We start from the raw sequence: 19,296 nt of genomic DNA, 5'->3' as shown, positions 1-19,296 counted from the left end.
GCCCCCATTTTCTAGGCAGCAAGGCTGGAGTGTATCCTCTTGACTAAGCTGTTGCACTTTAATTTTCAACAGGCCCCTATTGCTCTTGCACCTTGTGTGTGGTCTTTGAACGTTATGTGGCTCGGCAGCTGGGAATAGTGAGTGGGTGGGCAATTTAAAACAGAAAAGACTCTGTATCAGCACAGGGCTGAGGTTTGAACTCTGCTCAGCTTTGGATACGTGTAGCTGGTTCTCAGGGCTGTGATTTAAGCGCCGTTTCGCTGGTGTCAGTGTGAAACTTAAATCAGTGCTAAGAAACTGGTAGGGAAGAAAAAACAAACTTCGCCCGTCTGATAACGAGTGTTACTCTTGGCCCTGATAAAAAATTGCGAGATCAAGGCATCTGAGAATGTATTCTCCTGTTTTGTCACCATTTTGCCTCCACAACTAAGAAGACAAAATGTGTCTATTTTGATGTCAGGGTTGCTTTGCTGGAGTATATTTCTGCGCTGTTTCATGCCATTTAGAATACAAATCTGATTCTGAGTTTCCTGAAGACATGGATTGCTAATGGAGAGAGGCAGATGAGGCAGGTGTCAACCCGTGAGACAAAATATTTTATCGCATTCATCTGACTGTTTCTGTGAGGCAAGGTAAATGTACCCAAGCGACAAAATATAGTCCCAATATCATAACTTGTTGAGCTCACAGGGCCTGGTCCTCCGTTGCCTCCTTCTCCTTCTTGTTGTTGTTTGTGCTGGTGGAGGATCACATGGAGGGGAAGTCATGCCTTCCATGAGCCCTGGCCTGATTCCCACACACACTCTTCTTTTGCACTTTTGATGGTGAGCCCACTCTGCGTGGCCAGAGAGTTCTCATGTAGGGGGGATTCACCAGTTGCTCTCCTTCACATTCTGAGTACCAAGTCCTCAACATTTCAGTACAGAGGTAGTTTTTTCCCCACCCACTTTCCATCTATCCCACCCAGGTAGACAGGATGAGCAGAAAGAATCCTTGCCTTGATAAGATTGATAAATGAGGTTGGAACAGATCTCCACTTTTCTGGAGTCCATATGGAGTCCAACCCAACTTCAAACTCATAGCTGACAAAATAAAAAAAAATTGGCAAGTCCCTAAGTACTTTTAAAGGTTCTAAAGGTTAAAGATATGGTCGATTGGCATTCTGTTTAGAGCCTGGAGTGATGTTATATTTGCTTTACAGAATTCAAAGGAGTGCACAATTAACATTAGAAATCTATTAGATAGATATTTGGAAGAGTCATTAAATTTTCCAGTGCCACATATATATCCATCATTCACCACCACTGCAGTGGGCCTCATATTGATTTTTAGCATTTTACCCTATAATTTGCAAAATATAAGTAAGAGTAAAAAGGCCAAAAAATAAGAATATTTTTGTTTTCAAAGAGCTGGCAGATTACAGACAAATATCAGCTATGTCATTGTAGTAGTTCCACCCTTAAAAATAGGTATGTGCTGAAGTACCATTAAAAAACATACTGTAGATCAAATGAGCATTACTGCCTCCTTACTTATCTTGAACTTTACTGCATTCCTTTCTTTTTTGTTTCATTTTTTTCTGTTTTCATAATAATACTGGTGAATGGCCAACAGCTTCTTCCCATGATGGAATAATATATGTGCATGAAGGTATGACTGGGTATTAGAATCAAGTGGATGGGCACTAGTGAGAGGTGAGGGTCTGGCAGTGGTGGGAACAAATCAGGACTAGTAGCAATGCTTTGGGAAACCAAAGTAGTGCAGCCAGGACCAACACAATTTAATATACTTAATAGAGAAAAAGGTCTGAACAGAATTTCTATATGAAATATAAGGAATGAAATGGCAGGCTCTAAATGGATTTAATGGGAAAAGGCTTGAAATCCTGTAATGTTTTTGACAAAAGTTTTTGTTCAAGTAAATATTCTGCAAAGCTTCCAGGATGAAAAGCCCAATAGGACACTTATTTTTTACTAACAGAGTTTCTGTTTCATTCAAGGATGTATATATGTATATATATATACATACATATGATTAGCTTCCATAAAAAGCTGAGACTCTCTTTTTTTGACGTAATCCAGCAAATACACTCCAAAACATGTTGAAACCCCAAAGCAAAGTGTCTCTGCTTCTTAACAAGTGTGAATACTTCACACTTAGTAGCAACTGACTGTTATTCCATCACAGGAAGAGGCTGTTTGCCATACAGCAGTATTATTATGAAAACAAAAAATAAAGGAATGCAGTAAAGTGCAAGAGGTAGTAAAAAGCTGTGTTGACAGTGGGATGACACTGTAAAATTCCTGTATGCTGTGATCTGAATATTTTTGAACCCGATGATGTCTGATTTCCACCCTCATAATCAATGAGTCAAACTTGCTCCTCCCCACACTCCCCTAACTCTACCTATGTCTGGAAAGCTGGGGAAATTGTATTCCACCTCATTTTAGGGTGACTGAACAGACTCTCTCTTCCTGTGGTTGCTATTCTTAACTTCATAGGGTCATGAATGTGCTCAGCTGTGGCTTTTCAGTCTTTACTCTGCTCCAAACTTGCCTCTACATGGAGATTTGCAGTTGTCAGCATAGTAGGAAAGGTTATTCTGCTGCTGCAGGTTCTCAGCAATTAAGACCTGGCAGCAATGGACAATTCTCTGATTAAAATGGTCCAAATTATTCAAGGAGCACAAAGATACAAAAAAAAAAAAAAAACCCAAAAAAAACCAACCAACAAAAAAAGTTCTAAATTCAGCATTGTTGCAACCCACAAAAAGAAATCTTACAGCAAATTTCCTATGTTCTTCTTTATCTCTTTTTAAAATAGTGACAAGTGGCATCTAAACCTCTTGCAGGAGTGATTATAGCATCTACTGACTTAAAAAAGAACCTCTAACAGTAAATTAGTCCCTAAAAGCAATTACATCATATTTGGAGGCAGCAGATTATTCTCTATTGAAAGTTGAACAATCATTTCTACTAAACATGTACGAGAGGGGATTTGTGCCCTGATGGAAGCTCTGGCAGATAAATCCCATGATGGTTCTGAGTGCCAATACTGTTTAAAAGAGGACAGTGATCTTCTGAAACTTGTTTGAGGACAAGTAGAAGCAGAGGCAAATAATCAAAGCAATCAAACAGTTCTCCCTGAACAATTGTCAAGACCACCAATATACATACATGTCCTGTGCCATGAGTTTGCGGTGATGCCCATGATATGCAAGCACCATAGCAACAAGATATTAATCATCAACATAGGACTCAGGTTGGGGTAGGTCTTCAGAGATGCAAGTCGTAGGCTGTATCTCATGTACACAACAAGCCCCAACGGTACCAGTTTCAGCGCAACCTAAACCAGCATTGCATAGTTGAATTCATTATGGCTGAGCTTATGTCTTCCTCTGAAGGATCCATGTGTTGGGCCTGGTATACAAATGCCTGTACATGAAGAACAATTCTCTTGTTCTTCAAGAGTCCTGTTCTGTGTCCCTCTCTCTTTGTGGTTTTCACTTACAGACTCTGGGCAAGTTCTTTGCTAGCGAGACATCACTGATTGAAGTGGCACTCTGCCAACAGTATTATTTGGCACTCTGAGTGATGGCAGGGTTTTTCAGAAGAATTCAAGTGAGAAGATTAGGTGCCCAATTCCTCTTATGTTTGGTCAATAGCCTTCTCTTGGCTCATCAACTTCTCTGCAATGCCACTGATGCCCAGTGCAGGCACCTCCTACTTGCCAGCAACCTGAGAGAAACAACAGACAATTAACTGGCCCAAAGCTTTTTGTTTCTATAGTTTATTCTATTTACCTAGATTTCTCATTGATGATGACACACCAGTAAAGTGCACCTATACCAACTAGAGTACTGGACCCAGTGTACCAAAGAGTTAGGCACACATTTTCAATGGTGAAAGTGACCACTGGAAAAGACCCACGTATTTTCTCTCTTAAAGGTGTCTTTAAACAGAGCTTGGATGTTCCTCCAGCCTCCTGAATGGTAACTTGCTGAGATTTTTGGGCTTGGAACAGCTCAGGAAAATTTAGTGGTGATACACAGGCCAGGCTATGAAGTCTCTTCTGCACTAAGGCAGTTACTATCCACAAGGGAAATATTTCTCCCTACAGAGAAACATCTGGCTATGGCTGGGAATATGTGTGGCAAGTTTATGATCAGTTTTGACCACGAAGGCGTCAAAGGTTTCTGTTACCGGGAGTTTCTGACCCTTTCTGGAAATTCTACTTGGTGTTAAGATGCTGCTGGTGTCAGAGCCTCATAGGCATTGGTGGATAGGTTTCCATTGTAGCTGGAATTCTCTATTAGGGATTAAGAAGACAATTACTTTTTCGTGGTGGTAACAAACATTTATCTAGCAGAGAGATCCTGATATCTTTGTGTTTGTGTGTGAAAAATACACCAAAGAAAGGCATTCATGTTTAAAGTACAAGTGATAAAGAACACATGAAGGCAAAACACAAAATAGGTCAGATGCAAAAATCCCCCTATGAAATTGGAGAGGAGAATGTAGGCAAGTGTAATATTGTTATCTGGATTTTATTTGGAATTTAATCAAGACTTAAGTATGAGATGACGTGGTACTTCAGCGGTGGGATCACTGCCTCAACAAAATTGCACTAGATTCTGCCTGTCTTTTCACAGATTCAGGGGTGCACCAGTATAACTTGCCCAGCCTTAACCAAGCTGATCCTGATATCCACAAGGACACTCATATTCAGATTTCCCAGCTCTTCCCCTTCTCTTCCCTTCAAGGTCTCTCTGCTTGTGTCATGTGGAATGGCATATGTTCAGGTGCGGATCAGAGAGACTTTGAAATGGAAAATCAGAGGATACCACAGGCCATACTGGAGAAGAGCTGGCAAAGCTTAAACCCAGGCTGGCAGAGTGGTGAGGGTTAGGACTAAGGTAGGCTTGTATGGGGTGCTGTGTTTGGAGTCCCAGAGAAATCTGTAAGCCAAAAATAATGAATACTGGCAGAGCTCCATGTGAGTAACAAACGGCTTATCCTCTCTAGGCTAATGACAAAATGTTACATATTGGCATTTTTAATTTTTTTTTTTTAGGAAAAGAAAGATTAAAGCAACCGCTATACCTAACCACTCTGCTTTGCTCTGATAAGATGCCAGAATTAGATGACTTCTACTGTAACAAGGTTCTTTGTGTGGGTGTAGCAGCCCCTCCCCATACCTAGCGGATACACTCCAGGGAAATTTTGCAAGTGCGGTTTTAAGGTAAGGTCACTGAGTAAAGAAACTTAATACGTTTTGTGAAAAAATGTCATATTTTGTGTGTTTCCATAAAAACACCACAAAACAGTCCTACCTAAAGGTTATTATCAATATTACATGCACAGCAATGACCTCCCATGCATATTACTCTGCAATGTATTAGGCCTCTGCCCTGCCTTCCATCAAACTCAAGCCAGTAGTTTGAAAATTAAGGACATGATGTAAATGCAAGCTGGTTTAACTCACAAGGTATCTCCACTGCTCAGTTCCTCTGCCAGGTAGAGGCCTTGGCATTATTCGCTGCCTCCAACGCTCAGTCTACAGCTTGCTGCCATTACAATGCCATGGTACTGCTCCCTCTTTACACATGCCTGTAGAGCATTGCTGGGAGGTGTATCTTAATTTTCCCTTCGTCTCCTGCTTCTGCTCCACAGCTGCACTAACTTGCCTGATGTAGGACGATGCTCACTTTCTACCTAAACTTCCCATTACTGAGTGCCTGCTGCTTGGATGAACTGGGACCCACATGCAGTCTCTAAAGGCTTGTCATCTCAAGAAGTACTGAACTTGGACTTGGGATATTTTCCCAGATGCAAGGCATGCATTACCAAAGACCCTGAACATACCCGCATGAGACCGGAAGGATTTGCAGGGCAATACAAAGCAATGGGCTCTAGGGCTCCTTGTGCAGCTGGGAATGCAGAGGAAGATCTTCAGGGAGAGGCAGACTCTGTGGCTGTGGGCCAGCCATGTCCCGAGCCTCGCCACGGAGATGACACGAGGTCTGTGCTCCCTGAGACACGAGCTTGCTCCTACAGCAGCCTTGGTCCCAGAGCGCAGGACCAAATGCACACGGTTTGTGGACCATGCGGTGATTTCCTCTGCCCAATTGACTTGCTCGCTAAGCCGGCCCGGCCGCACGGCTCAGCTGTCACTGCCTCGCCCGGGGCCGGGCCGGCTGTGCCCAGCCTGGCTGTGGGGCGGGCGGCGCAGCCCGGCAGCCCCGCGGGGAGTGCCGGCCTCGCTGCCCGGCCGCATCCCGCGGCCCCGCCGTGGCCGCCCGGCACCCGTCCGGATGCCGAGGGCTCCCGGTGCGGCCGGGATCTCCAGGTGCCACCGAGGGCTCCAGGTGCCGCCGCGGGCAGGGTCGCCGCCCGCCCCACGCCCTCCGCCGCGCCGCCCGCCCGGTGGCGGGGGCCGGGCGAGAGGCGGCGCGGCCCCGCCATTGGCGCGGCCCGCGGTGGCCTCACGGCGATAGGCGCACGGCGCGGTCAGTGCCGGCCGGCCCCGCCCCGCCGCGGCTTTATAACGGGCATCCCCATGGCCGAGGCGGAGAACCTGCTGCCGGCGCACCGGCACCGCCGCACCGCCCGGGAGAGCCGCCTCCGGTGGCCGCAGAGCCGCGCCGCCCCGAGGGACGATGATGCCGCGGGCCTGGCGCAGCGCGGGGGCTCGCCCGTTCCTGCTGGCGCTGCTGCTGGTGCATCTGCCGGCGGGTCGCAGCCACCGAGCCACGGGGCCCCGGGTAAGTGAGCCGCCGGCCCGGCGCGGCGCAGGTGGAGCCCCGGCCCCGGTCCCCACGGGCGCAGAGCCGCGGAAGGGCCTCCCCCGCTCGCTTATTAAAAGCCGGGTGTCGGCTGCATGCGAGAAGTTCATACACCGGTATTAACTTGTTGGTATTTATTGCAGAAAAACACGGGAGGGGGGAGGTTGGCAGGCTGTGTTTTTATATTGCTCGACTTGCATTTAATGTAGCCCCTGTTCCCAGCACATAGCTTTAGGACTTTTCTTTTTTTTTATGTTCCCGAGCAGGGATTAAATGAATCCTTGCAATAAAGCTAGATGCCTTCAGCCCAGGCTTCTCCCTATAGGAGTCTAGCTCTGTTTTTCTTTAATCTGACAATGTTTGACTCTTACTGGGGCTGTTCATTTCACTTACCAAACTATTACATTGCTCTGGGGGAGAACCCAATATTTTTCTAAATATGGCTCTCCCAGTGAGTGAGTGTTACCACTGCAGCACCGCTACGGAGTAGCGTGAGAGTTTTCAGTTACTAAGCTGCAAAACAGTAGCTGTTCTTCAGCCAATGCTGCGATGAAAGCGCACCTCTGGGTAAGTGGAAAAAACGTACCTCTCTGCAGGCATGTTGGATGCATTGGCCATGTGTATTCTTCACCCAGCTGTCTAAAATGCTAGAAGTGCAGTACCTAATTAACTTAGACCGTAGTTAGGCAAGACCAGGAGTTTTTGAAATCCCTACTTGGCCAAAGTATCACAACAAGGGACTTGAGTGAAGCGTTCTTGTTTTTCTGATGGAAGTGTTGTTTGAACACGATGGCTATTAAGTGCTTCTCAGAGCTATGGAAAGCATACTACTGGCTGCACTGATGTTGTGTTCAGCTGTGCTGTGCAGCCTCTTTTATGGCCAGATGTGTAACAGCAACTCTTAGTTCTGATCTCACTAGTTCTAAGTCAGAACTGGTGTGTGCCATAAATTACTGAGACCTGCTTTAAAAGATTGGGAAACACAGGGGGGCTTATACATACATCTTTATTACCTGATACCAAGCATAAACCTCAAAATCAGAGTTATTCCAAATAGAGAGGAACCTTAAAAGTGATAAGTAAAGAGTCTGGTTGGATGACTAGGGTCTTCGTCAGCACCAGCATCGAACTGATTTAATGAAGCACAATTGAAACAACAAAATAAAAAAAATCCTAATGGTCGTGCTTGATTGTACAATGAGCCTGTATTCTAAACAGTTTTCATATATACCTTTTTTTATAATGTGCTTTACAAGGCAGTTTAATTGCTCCCTGTGTTGTCTTGGAGTGGGAATTGCTTCAGGAGAGTGGAAAACCAAATACACAGCATTACTGGTTTACTTTTTGCTCGAAGTAAGTAAACTGACTTTGCTATTTCTTCCTTCATGACTGGGAGGAATATCAGCTGTGAGGACTAATATCTGTAGTTCTGTTGGAAGATGTGCCTTAAAGTTTTATCTTAGTATTTTAACTTATGAGCTCTTAAATGGAAAGCCGTATATTTGTAGGATGTCTTACTCATGAAATCTGTCTTTTTGCCCCTCGAATATGAAGGTGAGGTGTTTGTTTGGTTTGCTTGGTTGCAACCAGCTTGATTGATATAAACCCCTGAGCTTCATCTCTTGCAGTAATTAGACATTGCCATAAAGTTGTCATTCGTGTAAATGTGGCCTTCTTTAGATTCCAATAAAAACAAAAATACTTTATTATTAATTTCTTAAATGATGAGTACCAGGTTACACCACTGTGTATTTCTCATGTGGACTTGTGATCAGGGGTGTATTCCTGTCAGGAAGTCTCCCTGGCCAAATGTCAGTGTTGCAGTTCTGGGGATCTGATCTTGTAGGTGTTCAAGTATGATACCTGCTCTTTTGCACTCTCTTCTTTATGATAAGCGCTGGAACGACAGTATTTTCAAGCTGGAATTCTTTTAAAGATGAACAACCGTTTTTATTCGTACTCAGTGAATTCAAATGACCAGCAATAATACTTGACTCAAGCTCTAGATCTTCCTCTTTGCATTTCTCTTGCTACTATAGTGTTCCAAGATAGGCAGCCAATACTGTTACTAAATACATAATCAGAAGAGAATGGCTTGTTACTGTTTGCAGAAAATGTTATAAAAATAAAGGTATTGAAGAGAAATAGGTGTATCTATATCCCTTGTGCCAATAAGGGATGAAACTTCCAGATTAAGTGAGTTCAAGATAATTACTTGAATTCCAAGGTAAATTAAAAGTGCAGCTAGTACCTACAGGTCTGTTGGGGAACTTCTGGCTCTCAAAAGATGTATGAAGCTTGCTGTTTCTTGTTATAGTGAAACTATGAGCAGTGATGTGAATTCCTTAGGCTTGGTGTCAGTGACTTGTAGGAAACATCTGGCTCTTGCATATATGCTGTTGCCCAATGAGAGTTAATAACAACTGTCCCAAGTGAAGCCCCATTGGAAGTCTAACATCTTGTTCAAGAAATAACTTGGAAGCCCAAGGCTGATGTGTGACTTGTTTCTTCATTTGACAGACTCTAGTAAACCTTCTGTGTGTTACACAATCACCTGGTCACATCTACTTTTGTAGCTCAAAAGAGTATTGTGGGACTATACTTGAAAAATGTCTCTTGGAAGGATGCTACCTTTTGGGAAAAGATAATTGGGCTTTATTTTCTACTTGTATTATCTTCCTGTGTGCCTCTTTCTCTCTGCTGGCATGAGATCTGGGGTGTGTGGCAAGCCAGGTCTTGCTCTTTCTCCCCTCCTTGAACCCAAAGTGATAGATGGGAGGCTTGACCAGGCTGGCTCTTGCATCTCCTACTGTGTGGTGCATTTAAGCAGTGTTCTTTCATAGCAGATGAAATAGCTCGTGCCACTAAGCTTTGTTTTCCTCTGGACAATTAAGTGTGACCTATGTTTTTTCTAGTTCAGGGAGAGATCTCTGCTGGCCCTCTGCTTTCTGGGTATAACTCCTGACCATTATGAACTTCATGTATGGCAGAGAGCTGTTGGTGACAATCATGACAAGTACTAGCACAGAGAAATGATGGATGCTTGCAGAAGGCACACACTGTGACTGTAGCAGTCAAAAGCTGTCCTACAAATGGGCTTGGATTTATGGAAGACTGAGGACCTGCACTTCCTCTGACTTCAGAGGACTAAAAGATGATAGGAGGGGAGGACAGGGTAGACACTATAAAGTTCTTCCTGGTTTCATGCATGGAAAAGTGTCATATCCTTCCTTGAAAGATAATGCTGGTTGGAGATGGGGGAGTACCTTACAGTTAAGTGCTGTTGCAAAGGAAGGTAGTAAATAGGAAAATTTTGAGGCTACCAACAGATTCCAGTGCATAAATTGGAGTGCCACAGAGCATTGGGAATTTCCTGCTGCAGTTGGCTACTAGCTAGAACACCAAATAAGAATCTTGGTAAAAAGTGCTGAAAAAGCTCCTGAAGCTTTGTTGTCCCCTCTGGGAGGAGGAATCAGCATTGCAGCTTATGCAAGAGTGGCTCAAGGAGTGTGTTCTGCTCTGTATTCACTGCAGCCCCACAGGAAAGGTTCCACAAAGCAGGTGTCTTTATGCTTACCAAAATTAGGGAGTCTGTGTTCTTTATGGTGGGAAGAAATTACAAAAGCACATGTAATGGGAATATAGGGCAGAGGGCTTCATACACAGGAGGTCTAGAACAGAAGAATGAGCATTAGGATAAGTTTTCAGTGACTGAATTTTGTTTCTTGTTTGAGCTTAATCACCACTCTGCATTGCAAAGGTCTACACTAGTAACTAGCCACTGAAGCACTTTAATGCTTTTAGATTTCTTTGCCATTGGAGAGATTAATTTAATGAAGAAATAAGTCCCCAAAGGCAGGTCTTTAGAAAAGAGATAGGACAGATTTGTTACTCCAAGGCAAACAGACAGCCTGTTTTAGTTGGGTGAGGGATGTTTTTTACCCGAGCGGAAACTCTAATTATATATGGAACTATATTGCTTATTTCTCCTTCTCCTTGCTCTTATTTGGACCTTTAATGTTAGCTGAATTTGCTTATGTGTACTAAAGAAACTGCTCTGACTTGTGTTTTTTAAACAGTATGCAACTCTGTTGAAGAACAGGATTAATTCTTGTGTAGAGAAGTATTAAAACATTATGTTCCTATTGGAACAGCAGGCCCTGTTCTAAACAGAAAAATGTTGTAGGATTTTACTTGCTCTGTGTAGACTTAGAGTTGGTGTTTTAACTGCCTGAGCTTCAGAGTTGGCTACAAGAATATTTCCACTCAAGTTAATGAGCTGTGCTGTTAATGAAAGATTTCTGGCCAGCAAAAGATTAGGTACAGAAAAAGAAACTGCTCATGTATTTTTTGCTGGTGGTGGCAGCAAGCTCTGTAGCTGGTGGAACACCTACAATGATAACCTCTTGGACTATTTTTCTTGTTTCTAGCTCTTGTGTGCTAAGGTAGTCTTCACAGTGCAGAACAGATGCTCTCTTGGCTTCTTTCATTTCCAGATGGCCTGAAGCAATTGGTAAAATGACTGTAAACTCATTTCAGTAGTGTAGTAGCTCTGAAATATTAATACTGCTATTTAAATATCTTAGATGTTCTTATCCTGCCATCTCAAACTAATTGCGACATTACTATGTCAAAAAAACCCCAAACAAACAAAACCCCATTTGTCTCTTACTTGGCTGGTGAATCCCAGTTCTTCTGGTGCTGGCACATCTGACAGTGCAGTTAAGCATTACACAATAAGCTTTATGCGAACATTAGAAGCTAAACATGGAAGCAATACAGGTGGAACTAAAGCTGATCCCTGAAGGCTGCTCTGCTGACAGTCATGCTTAACCATCCTGTGTGACAGTGTGGTGGCTTCATGTCAGGGTCCCCTGGCAGCTGCCATGATGTCTCTGGTACCAATGCACCATCCAGGGACTTTGTGGCACAGCAGACCCTGAGCTGAGCTTGGTGTGCAGTTGGGAGTAGTTTACTGCTTTGGTCTTCAAGTGACACTCTAGCAGAGTAGCGGCTGTTGTGACTTGAGCTATGAAGCTTCCAAGCTTAAGTGCTGTCATTGCATTGGTAGGACTCTAAGCTTCCTATGCTCATTTGTGAGAAGCTCTTGTTTGTGAAGTTCTTCCTCTAACAGGCTGCCATTTATGTAGGTGAATCCATTCCACACTGGAGCTTTCTGGATAAGGTGAGGACTCTGTGAAATGTTCGCTTATGCAGAGAAACTACCATGATGTGATGGAAGTAGTGTGTAACTGGCTGCCTTTTCTGACTGGCTCACATGAGCAGTTATAACTTGTGTTCAGCAGCTTATATGTGAACCATGTGAGGCTTCTGTGTGTGATCACTTTACTGCTTGTAGATATGAGGAAGGAGTATCCTGGCACCAAAATCCTGACTGGGAATGCAACTCTGCGCTCTTTTTTTCTTTGGTTTTTTTTTTTCCTTTTCTGTTTCTGTGTATGTGTTGAGGGGAGGAGGCTTTGTAGCTTTAAGAGAGCAACAACAGGAAAGCATAGCTAGTCACACTAGGGTGTAAAGTTTTATTCAGGACAGTGAAAACCACCCACCATACAAAAGAGTTCTTTGTATAGAGCCTCATGCAGGTTATCAGCAGCTCTTCAGCCTGAGAGCAGCTTCCTCAGTATAAGACCTTACCTTGAAACCAGCCTCATGCTTCCTATCCTGGATGTTTTTTCTCTTTGTTAAAATAGGTTCCTGATGCAACTTGGGCTCCTGTGGGGTGCTGCAGTAACAACATAGATAATGTTAGCAATATTCATGGGTTTTAGGAAAGAGTCATCTGCTTGTTTGGTGAGGAAAACATTGCCTCATATAGTGGGCCTGTTTGTTGACCTATGGTATTTCTTAAAAACTTGAGGTGAGAAATACAGTTGTTATGGTTTTCTACAAGAACTGCTCCAAGTACTGTGCTATCTGAGTGGAAGGCCTTCATGCTGAAAGTGCAGCTCCTACAGTGTCACGGGTGACGATGGAGCAAACCGGCTTTGGTTTATGAAGGGATTCACTCTAGCCTGTGTGGCACTTCCAGGATGCTGAAGAGTGGCCTGAGCCCGACTGGATGATGCCAAGGCATCACCAGCAGCCTGGAATAACACCCTTGGTGGAAGGCTGTCCTGTCTACCTCACTGGACATATTCAAGAAGCATCTGGATGCAATCCTGTGCCATGTGCTCTAAGATGACCCTGCTTGAGCAGGGAGGTGGGACCAGATGACCCACTGTGGTCGCTTTGAACCTGAGCCACTCTGTGGCTGTCAGATGTTTCCGTTGTGCCTCTGTCCTTAGAGCAGTGGTCTAGAAGGCCCTGTAAGCCTCCAGCTGCCTGGACTGTCAAACTCTTTGCTGGTGGTCTCCCAGCTGTAGCCTGCTCAGAAGGATATGCCTGCATGTTGGGTTTGTGCATTTTTGCCTCCCACTGGCTTGTGGCTAGGCCAGCTGCTTTTGAGGGCCCACTGACAGAAGTTTGCATTTGGAGCGGCACGTAGCTATGCAGTGGGCAAGCGAGTGGTAGGTGTGAAATGAGAGGAAACTTAAGTACTTCCCCCCAAGGTCTGTGCCTAGAGATAGGAAAACAACACTAGTTACTATAGTAACAGGCTGCATCATTAAGTGTTGGCTCAGGGTTTTGGCAAGTAGAGTCTGGCAGCAAAGCCTAGACAAGCAACCCACCAGTGCTGCTGGCAGACTCTTCATGCAGGTGGAGGAAGTCATACAGAAACCGGTGTGTGTAGGCAGATAATTTGCTCTGCCATGGGCACCTAGGCTCCTCTCTTGGGCTGGAGTTGGAGTTCTGTTGCCTCTGGATGAAGTAAATGTGAGCAGGCTGTTGTACCTGAGTAACTGCCACAGAGGACCATGCTGCTCTCTGCTTGAGTGCCAGGCTTCTGTAAACTGGGTTGCCTTGCCCCATACACATTGACTTGAAGTGGCTAAGGGGAAGGAAGCAGACTGTTTGTTGCAACATTCCATCTGCGCAAGGCATAGACTATTGGGATTCTGTTCTATGAATTTGTTGAGATTGGCACTGTAAGGCTACATGGCAGCCCTTGTCAGTCTGAAATTAAATTTGATTCACTGCTATAAGAGCATTGGCCTAATATAATTTTTCTCTAGTCTTGTGACAAACTGAAAGAATGTAATTTTACCCTATTCAGAGTGGAAGAAGCATGCTCTTTCTGTGCCAATGAGATGTTGATTAAAGCTGGGGTTGAGGGGGTGATAGAAGCGAGGGCTTTCTCATGGGAGAGCCTCTAGAAAAAAACAGGTAGAAGAAGAAAAATAGAAGATAGAAAGAATCATAGTAAGTGGAAGGGAAGTGTAGGGGTAAGAAAGATGGGGAAGTAGGACAGATGAAATAACTTGTTTTTCTAAGGTTTTTCTTGGCCACTGGTACAGTTAATGATAGTTGGAATCATATCCAGAGGGAAGTGCTGATCCTCAAATAGAGAGGAGAGGTTCCAAACACTTAGTGGGCAGATTCTGTTTCAGAGTTTCTCTTGGCCACCAGTCCTCTGTTACCATTGCTTGGGTCACAGAGTAGAAGGAATGTGGAAAATGTTGTCCATCCCTGTTCTCTTCCCTGTTCCATGACTGAGAATTACCACTTGAATTGCACAGTGGAGCCATGTTCTGCCTTCTGATGAACAAAGTCCACTAACTTAGCTGCTATATGTAGGCTGGTGGTGCATGAAATAGTGCTTGTTCTATAATTTCATGGAGTCCAGAATAATTAACAACTTTTTCTTTGGTTATGTAGAGAACCAGAAATATAAGATCATATGATCCTTCAGTTGTAAATCTAATGCTTTAGGCTTTAACATGCCAACAAATTAAAGCAATCCAATATAGCCTTAATGTAAAGGTAGCTGTGTCTCAGATTCTATGGCTATTGTGGCTTGCACAAGAAGTAGCGTGACCACATATGGTATGGAGGGGAAGTGAGCCAGGAATCAAATAGATAAGGAAGCATCCTTAGGTGAAAACACCTGGTAGAGGTAGGGGTATCCTTTAATGTCCAGATGTACGCTATCTCTAGATCTTGCTTCTGTGTGTATCATATACATGCTAGTCAGAAACATGTAGTATGGTAATCTTTTGTTGCAGCATCGACTCCCTTGAGTAGAATGAAGATTAAAGAACTTACTCCAGCTAGTACATCAAACCACTTCCCTTCCCATTTCTTTGAAGCAGATTTATATGCATTCTACACTTGGGCTTAAACAAATACGAGGTGGAACTAGGTGCAAGTTAAGAACTAAAAGGCCAGAAGCTCTTGGGTGTAATTTCCAAGTGGAGGATATTAAATGAGTTGGAGTTTGCGGATACTAGCCAGATAAAGGGGTTTCTGTCTGAGCCAAGAAGCTGCTTCTGATTTGGGTCTAGTTACCATACAGAATGGTGGTAACTGTTGTTGGCTTCTGCCTGGAGTTTTGCATTTGGCTTATTCTTTTGCCCTTAAAAGTAAGCAGACAAGTGTTGCACAAGTAGACAAGCTTTGTGCAAAACGAGCTTTTAAAAATGTGTATGCACCTGGAACACTAGAGGATTATCAACTCCAAACTTGTAGGGAAATGTGAGTTTTTATGTATGTGCATCTCAGGCTTAGTGGAAGCAAATTACTTTTAATGTAGAAATCTGTGAGACTGGTATATATAGAATGAACAGGGGTGTTAATGCAATAATTTTTTTGCTCCACGCTTCTAGAGATTAGCTTGGCTTATTTCCTTTTCTGTGTCTTAACCTCAAAATATGTAAATATAGAACTTGATCCACCTTTTAAAATTAACAACAATGCCAGTATCTACAGCCAAGGCTTTGGAGTTCTGTCAGGTAAGGGATTAGGTGTAAGTGCTGCCATATCTTCCTGCTGTTGTAATAAACTGTAGTGAAGTGGATTCCCAGTGCTTCTGCTGATGGTGTTTGCCCTCAATTAGCTGCAATGCATCTGAAATATTCCTGGAAATTAAACTAGATACTGAAATTTGTCTGACTAGAGCTTTAACATAACTTTTGAAAGTGCTTGCCATGGGATAGGATTTCTTAAATGCACTTCACATGTGTAGAGGTCTGGGGGTTTAGTATTTGGCTGTAAGAGAATGGTGCTTCTGGCTGCTCTACCTGAAGGCCTCAGGTTATTCTGGAGGTGCTGTAGCTTTGTAGGCAAAAATCTGAAGCGATGGCCAAGTGACACTGTTTATCTGGATAGGTAATACCTCATGGTGGAATAAGGTATTTCAGTGGTGGCTGGTGCCTGTGCTACCTGACATGCCTCATGCTTTCCATAAGTGGGGTGAACACTGAAGAATTTTGCTATGTTTTTTTAATCAGGGTTGCTACACTAGCATTTCCCTGACTTTATCTATGGGCAGTGTCTATGGGCTGTCTGTCTTTCTTTATTATTGCATAGGTGCAGAGAGTAATTTTATGAGCAGGAATCATACACCTAGGTCTAGGTTTGAAAGTCAAAGCTGTCTTCTGTGGGCTTTATCTTTTTAGGTGCTCTGTGGAGCCAGGGATGTTCTGCTTCATAGAGTCAGGGTGTTCCCTCAGTGGCAGTAACTACTCTTAGATCCCTTTACTTTCCCATTTTAAGCTTGAACTGTAGAAGGAGTAGTAGTTTCAATTTCCACAGACTTTTACAAAATGGACATAATTTGCCAGTGGTAGGGTATTAATGATTGTTAAATCCATTGTCTAGAAGTACAGGGAAGTATGTCAGTCCAAATATTTTGTTTTGGGCACTCATCTTCTGGAGCTTTGTGTTCTGGAGCTGCATATTTGCTTCACAGTGAACTAAGAAAAAGTGCTTTATGGTTCAGCTTGGGGGGTGGTTTTCTTTTTCAAAATTAAGGACTCTTATGTTGAGGTAGTCCTCTAGTTGGCTCTGAAGTAATCTGGATGTTACTAGTTGTAACTGTTGAAGACTTACGTTTTCCAAGGCTGTCAAGTTTTGTCCTCTCCCCAGTTCCCCTGAAGTAACAAATGTATTGGTAGAAAAAAGTCATGCTCTACTGGATTTGAGCTGTCACCTAAACTACTACACTTCTTAAACTGTGAAAAGTTTGTGAAAATCTAACTGTTGGAGCTCTCCTGAACTTTCCAGCTCACCTATTAGTTATGTATATCCTGAAAAATCAGGATTAAATTTAAGGTGTTTCATAGAGCTTTAAATAACTGGACAAGGTAAACATTTGCCATTTTGTTACTAAAATAGGGTGTCTCTTAAGGGTGAATAGGACAGGGAGTGCAATCAGTGTGAAATTTTGGCTTTTCTTGTCTTCATCTTCAGATGTCAGTGAGACTATATAAATTTCAGGATTTTTATTGTTAACAATAGATACCTAAAGGAGTTCCAAACTAGCTGGGTTGTGAAGAGAAGTTGAGCTTTTCTTTACCACAAAAGTGCTTCTTCACCTGAAGCACTTTGGCAGTAGTATTGGAGCTGAAACTAGCTGTTTCTCATTAGCATACTGCAGTGTATGTTTTGCAGATTTCTAATCTGGATTTGAACGCACCCATAGGATGAAGCATCCTAACTCATCTGCACTGTTTTGTGAAATCTGTTGGTGTGTAAACAGGTATGATGTATAGCTGTTAGCTTCATCCTCCTTAGGATAAAAGCTATCCTGGTTTGTGTATGTGGTTCTTGCCTTAAAGTAATTTAAAAAAAAGTCAGTTCCAACTTCCAAATCGAGTTTTGCCTGTATAATTAACTCAAGAAAAAAATGCAGTATATCTTCTAGAACACTAGGAGCTTTTTGGTGCTGAAACTGGAACTGAGTGGGAGGAAAAAAATTTACCACACTTGAATAAATTTATGCATTCCTAAAACCCGTCCCTCAACATTTCTGGATTTGGCCCAATTGTATGACAAGTACTTCTTGAGCCCAAAGATTTGAGAATCGGATCTTGAATAGCTTGAATATAGCTTGAATAGCTGGTGACATAAGCAAACTAAGTTTTTAAGTTTCCTGTTGGAACTCTTAAGAATTTACTTAAAAGTCTTCAAGTTTTGCTTCTAGTTCTGTTGGCAAACAAAACCAAAAATGTTTCCATAGTTGCTTCATATAATTGAGGGACTTTTTCCCTGGCCACTGCTGAAGTCCCAGGATTGGGAAGAGTTCAGTAGTAGAACCTTGTGCAATATGAAGAGAAAGGTTTGATAAAAAAATCAAGCAACAGTGTGGTCCGAAGTGAATGACAGTCCCAAATACGAAGTTTAATCTCAGCTCTAGGCAAGGTTTTCTCTGTAGCAAAGAACTGTGAGCTACAGAGGCATAGCTCTTCCCCGCCCCTCCCCCAGCCCTTATTTAAAAAAGGTAGGTATCTTACCGTAGTAACTGTTCTTCCTGTTAAACTTCAAACCTTCTCAAGTATTCCATGCAACTCTTAGCTCTTTATTGCTTTTTTAAGGAAATTTCCCCATCTGACTGTAAGTGGAAATCCTCTACTATATCTACTTCTGAGTTAGCTTGCCCATTAATAGTGTCACCTACAGAATAGCTTTTGACTAGCTTTTCCTTTGTCTAGACTCCTGTCAAATCTGCTTCATTCCCTCTTAAGAGATATACTCTCTGGGTGTGCCTCTGTTCAGGCAGGACAACAGGAGTGGGAGAACAATTCTGAACTTGGTAGTTTTTGCTGAACTCTGCCTGAAGCCTTCCTCCTGGTAAAGGTGTGTCCAATTTCAGGAATTCATGCTTTTCTTTGGAATCACTGGGGCAAGTAAATCAAGTTAAACTACATATATATTCCACTTGACATGTTTTCCTTCAGTTTGTTCAGCATTGATAAACTCCCTTGTAAAGCTACAACCAGCCTTTCAGGGCAATGATTAAGTGTTGCATGTCAGAGCAAAAGCTAAAAATGACTTTCACTTCTTTCCTTGTCTTTACCTTGCATGAAACTGTGGAGAATATAAGCACATGTATTCAGGGAGTGCCAGGAGGCATCATAGACGTGATGAAGTCACCTCAGATTAAGAGGACAAAATAGGGTGTTGTCTTTGGCTTGTCTCTGGTTAGTATTTATTAGAAAGCACACCTAGGGATTACCACAAACAGCCTAAGCCGAGCATGTCAGTTCTTCAGTGGATGGTAGGCTGATGTTCACGCATATCCATGCATTTCCTAAGGCAACCAATTAGGATCAAATGAGAAGAGATAATCTTGTTAAATCTCATGCCAGTGTTCAGATGGGTAGAACTGTACTTATCTAAAATTGCTTTAGTGGGACTTGCTAGTGGCTTTTGTTTCACTAGCAGATGTTGATGTAAAAATACAAGACTCTCTTGGCATCTGTTTTATTCTGAGGTGATTGACACCAGTGCTAGGCATTGTTTACATAAAACATCTGAATGTAGTCACAACTGGATTCAACAAGATAGGAAGACAGCATTTATAAATGCTGACACTGATGAAGCTTGTTTAGTTGATGACCTATACTAAATTGCAGTCAGGATTTGATGGATTTGAATAGAGGAAACACCTTAAA

The 19,296-nt window shown here is 43.0% G+C and overlaps 1 protein-coding gene across 9 annotated transcripts in view; it reads left to right on the top strand.

Annotated features, from left to right (window-relative positions):
- SMOC1 (SPARC related modular calcium binding 1) overlaps positions 1 to 19,296 on the top strand; it is a 171,740-nt gene that overhangs the window by 36,400 nt on the left and 116,044 nt on the right. For 8 of the 9 annotated variants that reach the window (XM_058839493.1, XM_058839474.1, XM_058839483.1 and 5 more), the window contains 2 exons: positions 5,074 to 5,241; positions 5,673 to 6,093. In XM_058839493.1, the coding sequence (XP_058695476.1) occupies positions 5,749 to 6,093 (345 nt within the window). In that variant the 5' untranslated portion in view covers positions 5,074 to 5,241; positions 5,673 to 5,748. Of the gene's footprint in view, positions 1 to 5,073; positions 5,242 to 5,672; positions 6,094 to 6,521; positions 6,764 to 19,296 lie in introns of those variants that run through there. The other variant, XM_058839532.1, reaches the window with a different exon arrangement.

Source organism: Poecile atricapillus, chromosome 1 (assembly GCF_030490865.1).
Source record: "Poecile atricapillus isolate bPoeAtr1 chromosome 1, bPoeAtr1.hap1, whole genome shotgun sequence".
Classification (NCBI taxonomy): Eukaryota; Metazoa; Chordata; class Aves; order Passeriformes; family Paridae; genus Poecile; species Poecile atricapillus.
The sequence above is the reverse complement of the archived record's forward strand: the minus strand, read 5'-3'. Positions and strand labels throughout refer to the sequence as shown.